The sequence below is a fragment of the Talpa occidentalis genome, unplaced genomic scaffold, assembly GCF_014898055.3.
Source record: "Talpa occidentalis isolate TD23 unplaced genomic scaffold, MPIMG_talOcc4v2.1 talOcc4.8, whole genome shotgun sequence".
Taxonomy (NCBI): Eukaryota; Metazoa; Chordata; class Mammalia; order Eulipotyphla; family Talpidae; genus Talpa; species Talpa occidentalis.
The window spans coordinates 38,029,387-38,041,704 of record NW_023605194.1 but is presented as its reverse complement, the minus strand read 5'-3'; the positions used below and the strand labels follow the sequence as shown (position 1 = coordinate 38,041,704).

Sequence of the window (12,318 nt, the reverse complement as noted above, 5' to 3'; positions counted from 1 at the left end):
GTCTGCCCCCAGCTGCCCACTCTACCTGCTGCTGCTGGGCCCGGAGGTCTCCAATCTCCTTCTGGTCCTCCTCACGGAGCCGCTTCATGTCCTCCCATGACTGCTGCAGCAGGTTTCGCTCCCGCAGCAGCTGACCGTTCTCCCGCCTCAGCACGTCCACATCGTCCTTCAGCTGTGTCTGGTCGCTCAGGAGCCGGCTGTGGAGTGTGCTGGCATCCCACACAGAGAGTGAGCTTCAGCAGCCTCCGACCCCCACCCAAGGAGCCACCAGTCCCTCCCTCCAAACCAGACAGGAGTCAATAGTAAGCTGCTAAGCGGTACTCCAGGGCCGGCTTGATATGGGCCACATTCCAGGGAGATACAACACACACCACTTTTTAAAAACCTGACACCAAAAAGGACACCTGTATGTATGAAGGCCAAGGAGAAGAGACAAGCCCATACCCGGAATAGACCTGGCACCATACTAAGGCCTGTTGTGCAAACATCAGGAGGTGGGCAGGTAAATACCATTAGAGGGGCACCAGGAGATCAAGGGGAAAGATGCCCTGTCCTGTCTGCTTCACCTGGAGCAGAAGCTGCAGCAAAGCCCCTGGACAGTTACCCAGAAGCCCAGTGACCTCTCTGGCCTACTGCCTCATGCTCTAAATCACTTTCCCCACACTGTGACTCTGCAAGCAGGCAAAGGATGATGGTATGAAGGGCTAATAGCCTCAACTTTGCACTTAGCAAAACTGAGGCCCAAAGACAAACCCAAGGGTTGAAGGTCCACTGCGTGTTATGTGGCAGAGACAGAACTACATCTAGAATCTCTGACTCAAAGTCCAGAAAAAAAGACCAACGAGAGGTGGTTGTTCTAGTAATGCTAGGCGTCCTTGCCAGGTAGTTCCCACTCACTGGTAGAAGTCGGTCTCCTTGGCCACCTCCTCGCATCTCTTCAAGGCACTGGCATGCTGGGTCTGCAGGCTCTGCAGGTCTGACATGGCCCGCACACACTGGATCTTCAGCCTCTCGTAATCAGGGTTCAGCCTGTGGTAGGGCCTGGTACAGACAGGAAACAGCAATGAACATAGGCCCTGGGATCATGTTAGCAGTAATACTGTCCCCGAGAAACCATGTCCCGGGTCAGTCCAACCCAGAGGTTTCCAAACACTAGCCTACATACTGCAACCACCTGTGTGCTTGTTAAACCAGTTGTCTTGGCCTCACACAGATGGACAGAAACAATCCCTGAAAGGAAAGGAGTCTTGGTTGCCAGTGCTCCCTCCCTGCCTGGGCCTGGAGATCTAACGAAGTGTCCTCTCGTTCTGCAGGAGCTTCTGGAGGGCACGTGACAGACCTTTACACACGGTGGGCCCCCGTGATGAACTCGCTCTTTAAAGCAGTAATTCTAAATCTTGGGTACAATGTGAAATACTGAGGCCCAGACCAACTTCTTCAGCATCCCTGAAAGCAGAGTCAGAAATCAAGATTTCTTTTTAACTCCCCAGAGGATTCCCATCCCATGGGCAGCCAAGGTGGAGAACAGTAAGTGATTCTAGAAGTGTGGTTGTCAAAGTGGGGTCCTGGACCTGTGGTATTGGTATCACCTGGGAACTGTTTAGACATACAAATTCTTGGGCCTGCCCCCAGACCTTCTGATACTGGAGAGGGAAGGAGTAAGAAGAAGGGAGGGAAAACAAATAACCCATGCTTTAACAAGGCCTCTGGTTCCAGTGCATGCTCAAATTTAAGAATCTCTACTCTAGAGCAGAGGTCAGCACAATTTTTCTGAAAAGGGCCAGAGAGTTAATATTTAAGGCCTTGCTGATCAGTCTATGTAATCACCCACTCTACCCTGAAAGTGTGAAAAGGGTCACAGACAACATGCACTCTAGCGCACTGTGTCTTCATTCCCCCTGCCTTTGTGCTCTCTAACTGAGGGGCATTGCCTCCTAAGAGCAACCTCAAGCCCTGACATCAACCGAGGGACTCTTCTCAAGACAAGGTTCACACCCCTGATGCTCCTAAAAGAAAGAAGTTATACCAATTCCCATCCCCAGCATCTCCCAGAAGAATAAACCACTCTGGGCCTCCCTGGTGGTGCAGGGGTTAAAGTCTCTGTGCTGTCAAGCTATTGCCAGTCACTGAGGCCTGAGTTTGATCCTCAGCCAGGGAGCTGCCCACATGGCTCAGCAGACCTCTTCTGCCTCGCCCGCTGCTCCCCTGAGCAGTGTATCTCAGCAGATCTGCCTGTTCTGCTCCCCACTCTGTCTCTGGTGAATCCTCTTACCCCCTGCACCTACACCCTAGCTCTTGTATGCATAAATAAATAAAATGTTAAAAAAAAAAAAAGAATAAACCACTTTGTAGGCCTTCTCTTCCACCTTACATGAAGCCTTCCTGGATGGTAAAGACTCTCCCTCTACCTCACTCCACATGCCACACCCCCTTCCCTAGTGTCTACCTCTAAGTTCTAACAAAAGAAGCAATCAAAGATTCTCCTCAAAACCACAAAAAAGCCAAATAGAATATACCCCTCCTAAAATGTATGTGGCAGGCAATCATTAGTATTTACAAGACACAGAAAGATCCACTCAACAATGAGCAGGCTGGGGTCTCCTTAGAGACAGTGGTGTATGCACGTGCACATGTGCAGATGGACCTGTGAGGGTCGGCCATGGGGCTGTTCTCTCTGTCAGGGAAAGGAGTAAACATAGGAGCAAACAGTATAAAGAGGAAATGGGCTGCCTCAGGGATGGAAATCAGAGGCCTAGAGAGAAGTCGTGACTAACATTTAATCAAAGAGGAGACGCCAAAGTAGGACCAGGTTCCTCAGCTGCCTCCAAGACCACTCACCAATCACCTGCAAGGCCAACAGGAAGGCAGAGAGACTGGCCCCTGGCCCTCCTGACACACACACATACACACTGCACTGTCAGGGGTCACCATGTGTGATGAACACACACCCCACACCCCTCAATTCCCGAGTTGTATATGTGATTCAGGCCATGGGCTCCAATTTTGGTTCAGTGAAGTGGAAACAGCCAGTGGCCCACCCACCTCTCCAGGCTTGTAGACACTGCCTATAGAGAGAGCATTTCAACATGAGGTAAGAGCAAGGGGAAGGGGCCCCCGTGAGCTAAAGGGAAGGACCTGGGGGATGGTGATGGCATCAGGACAGCCACCTCTGCCTGCTGGGTCTGGACAGGGGGTGGGCACCATCACTACCTCTTGTCAAAGGTCCCACTGTGACTCGCGAAGGCCAGGCGCTTCCGCAGCTCATTCCTCTCCCGGGTCATCAGTCGCAGCTGAATGGAGAGGTTCTCCAACTTCTGGTTCACTTGCTGGTCCGTGAGGAGGGGTGGGGAAGGCACCTTTCCTGGAGGAGGAAAAGAATAAAGTGAGCTGTAATTTCTACAGCCCTCACTCACCAGCCAGTCACTGTTCTGAGCTCTTGGCTTGTGCTAGTGACTTACAACAGCCCTACCAGGGGGTCCTGTTAACATCCCCCTTTCACAGATGGCATCACTGAGTCAGGAGAGCTTGGCTCCAGCATCCAAGCGCTCATCCAACCTCTACCCCAGTCCTGGCGCAGAACCCTAAGAAACCCCCTCTACCCAACCTGGCTCTGACACGTCCGGGATGGAAGTGTTTGGGCCTTAATCCTCACATCCTTGCCTGGTCTGGAAATAGTAGTTACCATCCACCCTGGGCATGGGAAGGCCAACCTGATCCCTGAGCAGAACTGCCAAAAAGATGCAGCCTGAGGAAAAGGACACAGCTGGAACCCAGAGAAAGTCTTGAGGACTGGAGGCAGTGGCTCCAAAGCTAGGGTCATGGGCTGTGTCCTGCTCTTCCCTCATCAACGCTGGGCATGCTCAGGAGCAGTTTTCAGGCAGTTTTCCAATTGCCTGAAGGACCTCCCTATCCAGCCCAGGTGTGCAGGCTTGGAGGAGACTCAGGAGAGCCACCCATGGCCAAGGTGTGCATGACATAATGTAGGTTAGTTGAGGGCCTCACGCTGCCCAGGCCACACCAGGCCCACAACACCTGCACTGAGACTAAAATGTCTTGAAAGAAATCCCATGTCTTACACTGTTCCAGAGCAGCACCTCTGACAAAATCCAAATCTGTTTCTAAGAAAATAATTCCTTCAAATGTCCTGGAAATTGGTGAATCCATGACGCTTCTATAATTAACTCGGAATATATTATTAACACCAAAAGGTCACATTATATCTCTAGCCTTCAGAGATCCTCAGTGGGATCACAGGAACTCCCTCAGTCATTACTTTATGGATATGATTTGGGAGGCTGCCTCACCCCAGAGGCACAGTATTTATCTCCCTATGAGGCCCAGAATGCACCAATGCCAAGACTAAACTTTGACCAACTGAGCCTTACTGGCTGGCTACTCATGCAAAACAAGGGTTCCCAAAACAAAAGTTAGACACTCGGGGTTGCCTTGTTTCTCCCTGTTGTGCCAGGGACACTGGAGAGGGTGACAAGCTAGACAGACCTCAGTCTGAGATCAAGTCTTAAGTTAAGCAAAGTTGGCACTTCACCCACCTGAATCTAGTACCCTCTGAAAAATGGGTGACTTCAAAACCACCACCACCATAACAACTGAGATTCCTGTGCTCCAGGCCAGACCTCCGGGTTAGATGTTCTCTCTGACAACTGGGCTTCCTCTGGACACATGCCCAAAGCCCCTTCCAGAGATACCTACTATTGCCCCTCTAACCCACTCCTGAGGGAACAAACCCAAGATAGTGGCATGAAAAGCCTCAATAAGCACCCAGAGAGGGGGGATTTCAATGTTTATAAGGTACGACCAGCCCACAGCAGTGAGTACAGATGTCCCAGGCATCAATTAATCTCACAACTATCCCAGAAAAGTAGGAAAATTATCACCCCCAATTTATAGAAGAGGAAACTGAGGCACTGCAAGGTTAGGTCATCAACTCAGACTCACACAAACAGCCACTCACACAATGGTGTCCTGGGATGAGAGCCAGGCCTGGATTTGCAGCTTAGGCTCCCCAGTGTGCTCTGCAGCCGCAAAGGCGACCACCACAAGAATCCCCAGTGCACCTCTGAGGTTTCCATGTGCTTTCCATACATTATCTCATTCCAGCCAATCAAGGAAGATACTGTTGTTATTGACAATTCAAAGGTTAGGAAACAAACTCTTAACAAGGTTCAGTACCTCGTCCAGGTCACAGTCAGTAAATGTCAACACTGAGATTTTCTTCCTCTGCCTGTCCCAGAGCACAAGGTCCTAAAAAAGTTCAACTTTTTGATCTTAGGGCCTCTTTACACACTTAAAAATGACTGAAGATTCCAAAGACCCTTTATTTATATGGGTAATCTCTTCTAAAGCTATCTACCAGAACAGCCAACAACCACCTCCAGCAGATGATCAACAGCTGTCAATCCACCTTTCTGGTATTTGTTCTTTCTTTATTCTCTCCCAACCTCCAGCCCACTCCTGCTGTGAATTACCCATTAAGCAATGAGTCATTCTTCTTGAAAACTTTTATATTGTTGTGTTCTATATATGTTCCATAACCTAATTCTTGATTGATGGAGCATTATGTGTTGCTTCCGATTATTTCCTTCTATTAACAATGGTGTCATGAAACAATTTCTTTCTATCTATACAATTGTTTCTGTAGGTTAAATTCCCAGTAGAATAATTCCTACTGAAAGAACTCATAAAATATCGAGAGAACTGTTAAATTAACCTGCAAAAAGTTGAACCAGTTTACACTAGCTAAATTTTGCCTATCTTGTTTATCATGTGAGTTATTTTTTTCATTTGCATATTTAAGTTTAAAGTTTGAACATCTTATCCATTAATTAGCCATTTTCTGTTTGTATGTAATTTTCCTTTGCCCATTTTTCTATCCAATTGTTTATGTTTTATTTATTTAATATATGAGGAGTTTCCTTGTACCAGGCACGGTCCTAGTTCTAAGAATGTAGCAACAAACAGGATACACCTTCATGAACCTTCACATCATTCTAGTTTTTAAAATGTTAAATTAGGGCCTTCCTGGTGGCGCTAGGAGTTAAGATACAACCTACGAAGCTCTCCGCAGCTATTGCAGCACGAGTTCGATCCCCAGCCAGGGAGGACCCACATGGCGCAGCAGACCTCTCCTGACTCGCCCACTGCTCCCCTTAGCAATGTACTTCAGTCAATCTGCCTGTTCTGCTCCCCACTGTCTCTGGCGAATCCTCTCACTCCTTGCACCTCTGGCCTAGATCCCTATTCTTGTATGCATAAATAAATAAATCTTACCCAAAAAAGTTAAATTAAAATTTAATTATTTAATAGATAAGGTCCCAGAGAGTTCTCTTGCTCTTCTGCCATATAAACATTCAGTGCTCAGATACCACCTGTGAGATAGGAAGAAAGCCCTCACTAAATACTCCATCTCTCTTGAGTGAGAGCCTCCCAGTCTCAGAACCATGAGAAAGAAGTCTTTTTCCCTAAGCCACCCCATCAGTGGTATTGTTGAAGTAGCCCAGACAGACTGAGATAGTTGGATAGACAGTAAGATGGGGCTCAGGCTGCACTGGGACCCCTGTGAGCATGAGCATGTGCTCCAAGAGGGGAGATGGTCCCACTCGTCTGATAAGCAGAGGAAACAGGCCCCTAACAGTAAAGGCCCATAGGAGGGAGCCTGAGCAGGCCCCAGGAGCCAGGTCCCTGCCTTGCCTGCTTGGTGACTACCCCACATGCCCTATCAACCGGGGGCTGCACATTCCAGGAATCGTCACCAGGACAGAAGAAGCACTCCAGTTCCTTCTCCTGCCAATGAATCAGGAGGCCTCTCTTTAAATAAATTTCTCCTGTTACTTCAATTTACATGAAATTTAAGCCCCATTTTATAAAAGCTGCCCAGAACTGTCTCCTCTCCTTCTGTGAACGTCCCCAGTTACCCAGGGTGAGAAATAAAAAGCAACTGAGAAATTAAATCAGGATGACTGGGGAGGAGAAAGTATCAATTGCCTGTAAGGAGCAGCATACCCAGAGCAGATCCACAGGGCCTACCCATGGGGCAGGTTACTTAGTAACAGGCTGCAAGGAGTGGGGGACAGCCTCAAGGAAACCACATGGCTTAGCCAATGAAAACTGCCTGGAGATGTTTCAGCACACACACACTGCAACCTTCAAGACTGTTGGTTAGCAACAGCATGGGGTTTGGGGAGCAAAGGCACAGTAAGCAGGGAGAGTCAAGCTGGAGCTGAAACAGGACAAACCACCTGAGGATCTAATGATAACCAGGGAAGCCAATCAGGCCCTCCAGTCAGGGGACAAAGGACAGACTCCTAAACCAGTGTGACCGGTGTCCTATTTAAAAGGGTAAATTTGGATCACAATTGGAGAACACCATGTGAAGATAAAGGTAGAGACTAAGATGAAACATCCACAAGTCAAGGAATGCCAACGATGGCCAGCACAGCACCAGAAGGAAGGAGAAAGGCCTGGATATGTGCATACAGAGAGCCTTCAGAGGGAGCACGGACTTGTTGACAACTCCATCTCAGCCTTCTGGCCTCCAAAACTCTGAAAGAACGTCTATTGTGTGAGGCACTCAGCCTGGTGTTTTGTACTGGCAGTCCCAACAAATTAACGGGGTCCTTCTAAGTGGTACCTGTCTTCCCCCATCACTGTCTGACCACATGTTATAATTACTTATTTACTGTCCCCCACTAGACCTTAGGATCCACAAGCACAGGGACATCTGCCTGTTCTCTGCTGTGTCCCAAGCACTGCCGGCACTCTGGGGCTGCTCTGTAAGCTTTAGCCAACTTAACACAGCAAACTCCGCACCTGGGTAGTTCTGGAGTCTCAGGCTGGAGACCTGCTCTCTCTGGGAGTTAGATGGAAGAAAACAAAGTAATTGAGCCTGATGATCTCTGTGAGTCCTTCCAACTCAAAACCTCTCCATTCACAGTGGGTTCTATGAGCTGGCTACTAACTGGCCACTCATGGGCAACTGTGACCTATTTGCTATCTAGAAATCACAGCAGAGAATTCCTTGACTACCTATGGCGTATAACCCATATCACAAGGCAGGCTCAGGGATACCTAGGCCACTGTTTACCTGATTACGTGGCTATGTGCATGGTGGTCTCGGGATAACTCTACCTGTGATAACATCAAATACTTTGCTGACGCAAATGTCTATTGACGTGTGGTCACGATGTCCCCTTCCCTGTCCCTCGTAAAATTTTGTCCTCCATTCCTAGCCCCTCACCCTCCAGGCCTTATTTCTCATACCATTGTCGCATGATCAGCTTTTACTAGCCTGTATGCTTTCAATAAATGGCACAAGAACTTCTGCTCAAATAAGAGAGTCTTGCCTTGCAAACCTGCTCTACGACTGCTGTGTCCCTCATCATGTTCCAGCTGCAAAGTGGCAACAAAGTTCCTGTCCCAACAATTCACCACTAGGTCAGATCAGGACATCAGAAACTGCACTAGGGGTGTCACATGGAGGTGATGGAGCATGTTGGATGGGTCCCAGTGCTTGGGCAGGCTAGGAGACTATTACAACCTTTCTGCAGGGCATCATCAGTCAAGTGCAAGCAGCTGGGCCTCACACTATGTGCTTCAAAGAAACACATCCATCTCAGCCTGCCTGGCTACTCCCATGCCCAAGGCAAAATAATGCCCAATGCCTGCTCCTGCTCACAAAGCACAGTCCCAAAAGGAGCCAGTCTTATGGAGAGTGGTCACTATGACCCTGGTAAAGTAGAACAACAGGCTCACTGAGAAGTCCTATGTCCCGACAAAGGAAAGCAATGGCAAAATGCGTGCTTGCCACCAGCATCCAGCTGCCTCCCAAGAGCAGGGCCAGATTTCTACCCTCCTCTGCTGAGAGGACATATCGGCGATGAGAAAAAACGTGAATGGATTCAACAGCAGATAATCTGACATCCCCTGAAGCCAGGGCTGCCCCAGCTCACACCCAAACCCCTAACCCACCTGGTATCCTCCTGGAAGGAGGGGTTTCCAGGGAGAGTGTACTCACCCACACTGCTGAGGGAGCTGCTGCTTCCTGAGTCTGATGGCATGATGGACAAGCAGGAGCCTGGGGACAGAAGGACAGACCATTTGTTACTAACCCCAAAGGGTCTCTTGTCTATACCACAAACCACCATTAGGCCAACTAATCTTCAGTCACTGCCAGGCTGAAAACTAACACTGCACCTGACCAAGGAGCCCTAAACAGGGGAGCAAGATCAGCAGGCTCTAGTCTTTGGTGTTTCTGCCCCTCTTCCACCTCACCTTTCTGCAACCTCTTGCTCTGAGACTGACCTACACAGGGCAGAGGAGAACCTGGAGTCAATATGCTGGTGTGTTGTTGGAATATCTGGGGAAAGACTCAGCATCGGAGCAACATCAGAGCAACCCCTTAAAATGGGGTCTGGGGATTTCCCTTAGATTTTTATCAAGATGGTTCTGGCTTCCATGCAGGTAATAACATTACATAAGTTAAACATCTTGAACTATTTCTCCTTTTTGCCTGATTGTTCTGCTCTTAGGTTCTAACTGTATTCAAGGTCAGTCCCTAATAATTTAGTCAGTGACTGCCCCCTTATTAAAAGTTACTCATAAAATTATGAGCAATTACAGTCACTGAAGTTGGAGAGCAGCACCTGCTTTTTTTGGGGGGGCAACACTTAACATTAACTCCTGGTTGTAGAAACAACCACCATGGTTTGGTCTGAATACAAATATCCTCAAAAGTCAGGATGTCACCTGTCTTGCATCAGAAAAAACTCTCAAGTTGGGCCTCCTTGGTCGCACAAGGGGTTAAGACGCAGCCTGTGAAGCTGTCTGCAGCCTCTGCAGCAGCTCAATCCCAGGCTGGTGGGGGAGCAACCCACATGGCGCAACAGACCTCTCCTGACTCCACTGCTCCCCTCAGCAGTGTACTTCGGTTGATCTGCCTGCTCTGTTCCCCACTCTGTCTCTGGTGAATCCTCCCCCCCCCCCCCCCACACACACACACACACTTCTGGCCTGTACCTCAGCTCTTGTATGCATAAAATAAAAATAAATTAAAAAAAAAACACCTCTCACGTCAATAAATCTAGTTTCTGAACCCAGTGGATGAGCAAGTTGCTTCAGTTTTTTTGAACTCTGTTTCCTCGTGTGTAAAAGGAAGGGGTTGGACCGGATGGTTTGTAAGATAATTTTCCCATCCCATGTCAATGATTAGTGATAACAGAAGGGCTGCTTTGTTTATCAAGATGAGAGGCAACACGAAATTGAAAGGGAAGGCAAACAGACTCAGAGGCTACATTGGGCAACAAGAAGTACAACGTGCAAAGGTGATGGGGCAAATAAAACAGGATAATGGGAGGAAAGCAATGCTTTATTCTTGAAACCATAAGAACGACTACAATGGAGAGGTGTGTGTTGTGGGCAGAGCAGGTAAGACAGGGGTGGGATTTTTGGAGTAAGTCCCTGAACAAGTCCCTTAAGGGTTTAGTGTCAGAAAACTGCAAAGGGGGAAAGAGATCTTGGGTTCCAAGACAGAAATGTAGGGGCCAAATGTAAAGAAAATACATATTTTTCTTTATTGAGGTAACACTGGTTGACAACACTATGATTTAGGAGAACAGGTTCCCACCTCCTCAGATGAATATCACCACAAAATACTCACACCCACCTCAACTCTTTTTTTTTTTAAGATTTATTTTATTTATTTATGCATACAAGAGCTGGGGTACAGAGGTGTGGGGGAGGATTCACCAGAGAAAGAGCAGGGAGAAGAACAGGCAGATCTACTGAAATACACTGCTGAGGGGAGCAGCGGGCGGGACAGGAGAGGTCTGCTGCACCATGTGGGTCACCTCCCTGGCTGGGGATTGAACTGATAGCTTCATAGTGCTTGAGCCACCAGGGAGGCCCCCCCCCCCACCTCAACTCTCAACTAGCCTATCTGCATACTCTCAAAAGGAAAGGAAAAGAGATGAACAGATGGGGGTAAAGAGCAGAGAAAGGGAGGAGAGGATATAAACACATGGGAAGGGGAGGAAACATCACCAGGGGACAGGCAAGCCCCCTATGGAAGGGGAAGACTTGCAGGAAGGAGATGAAGGCTTCACATGGACAGAGAAACAGCCTCAGCGTAACAGCATACAGGTGAGCTGGCAGAAAAGGTGATGATATGGAGAGACACAAGAAAACAAGAGAAAAGGGACATTGGTGACGTCAAGAACTAGGACAGGAATGACTAGTGCCTCAACACCATGTTTTCTGAAATCCAGAAAAAGTTGGCAGGTGTGTTGTGTGTACTGAAGAGGATGACTAGGGGAGGGGGCAGTGTTTGTCTTCAAATAGGACTGTCAGGAGGGATTCAATCTGTTGGATATGGCTTCCGGCAGCAGAACTGGGAACAGTGGGTAGATGCTGGAGATGCAGGTCAGGAGGGTCTACCAAACAGCATAGCCCAGATCTGAAACATCCCCAGGGGGCATGTGGGGGGAGTTTACAACACATTTCATGGGATGCCCTTTGCATACCTGGCAGGGATATCACAGGGGGGATCTGCACATCATTTGAAGGACGAGGGAACCAGAAAACCCCATTCAGCCTGAAATTCCCTGACCCTCTTAAAAAATAAATAAGCAAACTTCAAAGAGATGCCTCCTGGATTTCAAGTTCAACCCATACTATTTGTTCTGTGATCCACTGACCACCTCTTCATTTTTGTCTCAACAATGAGCATCACAAACTCTTCCAATCATGTCTCCTCCCACATCATCAACATTTAGTGTTGCTTAAAGATCTGTGAAATAGGGCCTCCCTGGTGGCGCAGGCGGTTGAGCGCTGCACTGTGAAGCTCTCCACAGCCTCTGCAGCGTGGGTTCGATCCCAGCCAGCCGGTGAGAATCCCACAGGGTGCGGCAGACCTCTCCTGCCTTGCCCACTGCTCCCTTCAGCCATGTATTTCGTCGGTCTGCCTGTTCTGTTCCCTGCTCTGTCTCTGGTGAATCCTCTCAACCTCCCATGCATCTGGCCCATACCCAGGTTCTTGTATAAATAAATAAATCTTTAAAAAAAAAACAAGATCTCTGAAATAAAGTTATAAGTAACCGCTGATCTGATCTCAACTAAGACCAAGACAGCAGCCTAACATCAAAGTCACTGCCATTTCTTTAATTTTCTTTTCTTTATAGGACAAGGAAGACTAGTCGGCTGGTACGTTGATGGACTGTTTTGAAAAGACACCTACTCAGAAAAGCAGGCACAAATAAACTCTCCCACTCACACCTCCAGCGTCTCTGAGCTCAGCCCAGTCCTGCT

At 48.4% G+C, this 12,318-nt stretch overlaps 1 protein-coding gene across 3 annotated transcripts in view; it reads right to left on the bottom strand.

Annotated features, from left to right (window-relative positions):
* DLG5 (discs large MAGUK scaffold protein 5) overlaps nucleotides 1–12,318 on the bottom strand; it is a 108,742-nt gene that overhangs the window by 52,445 nt on the left and 43,979 nt on the right. For all 3 annotated transcript variants that reach the window (XM_037497071.2, XM_054690555.1, XM_037497072.2), the window contains exons 2-5: nucleotides 9,032–9,091; nucleotides 3,211–3,361; nucleotides 898–1,041; nucleotides 26–209 (exon numbers count right to left, since the gene is read on the bottom strand). In XM_037497071.2, the coding sequence (XP_037352968.1) occupies nucleotides 26–209; nucleotides 898–1,041; nucleotides 3,211–3,361; nucleotides 9,032–9,091 (539 nt within the window). The remainder of the gene's footprint in view (nucleotides 1–25; nucleotides 210–897; nucleotides 1,042–3,210; nucleotides 3,362–9,031; nucleotides 9,092–12,318) is intronic.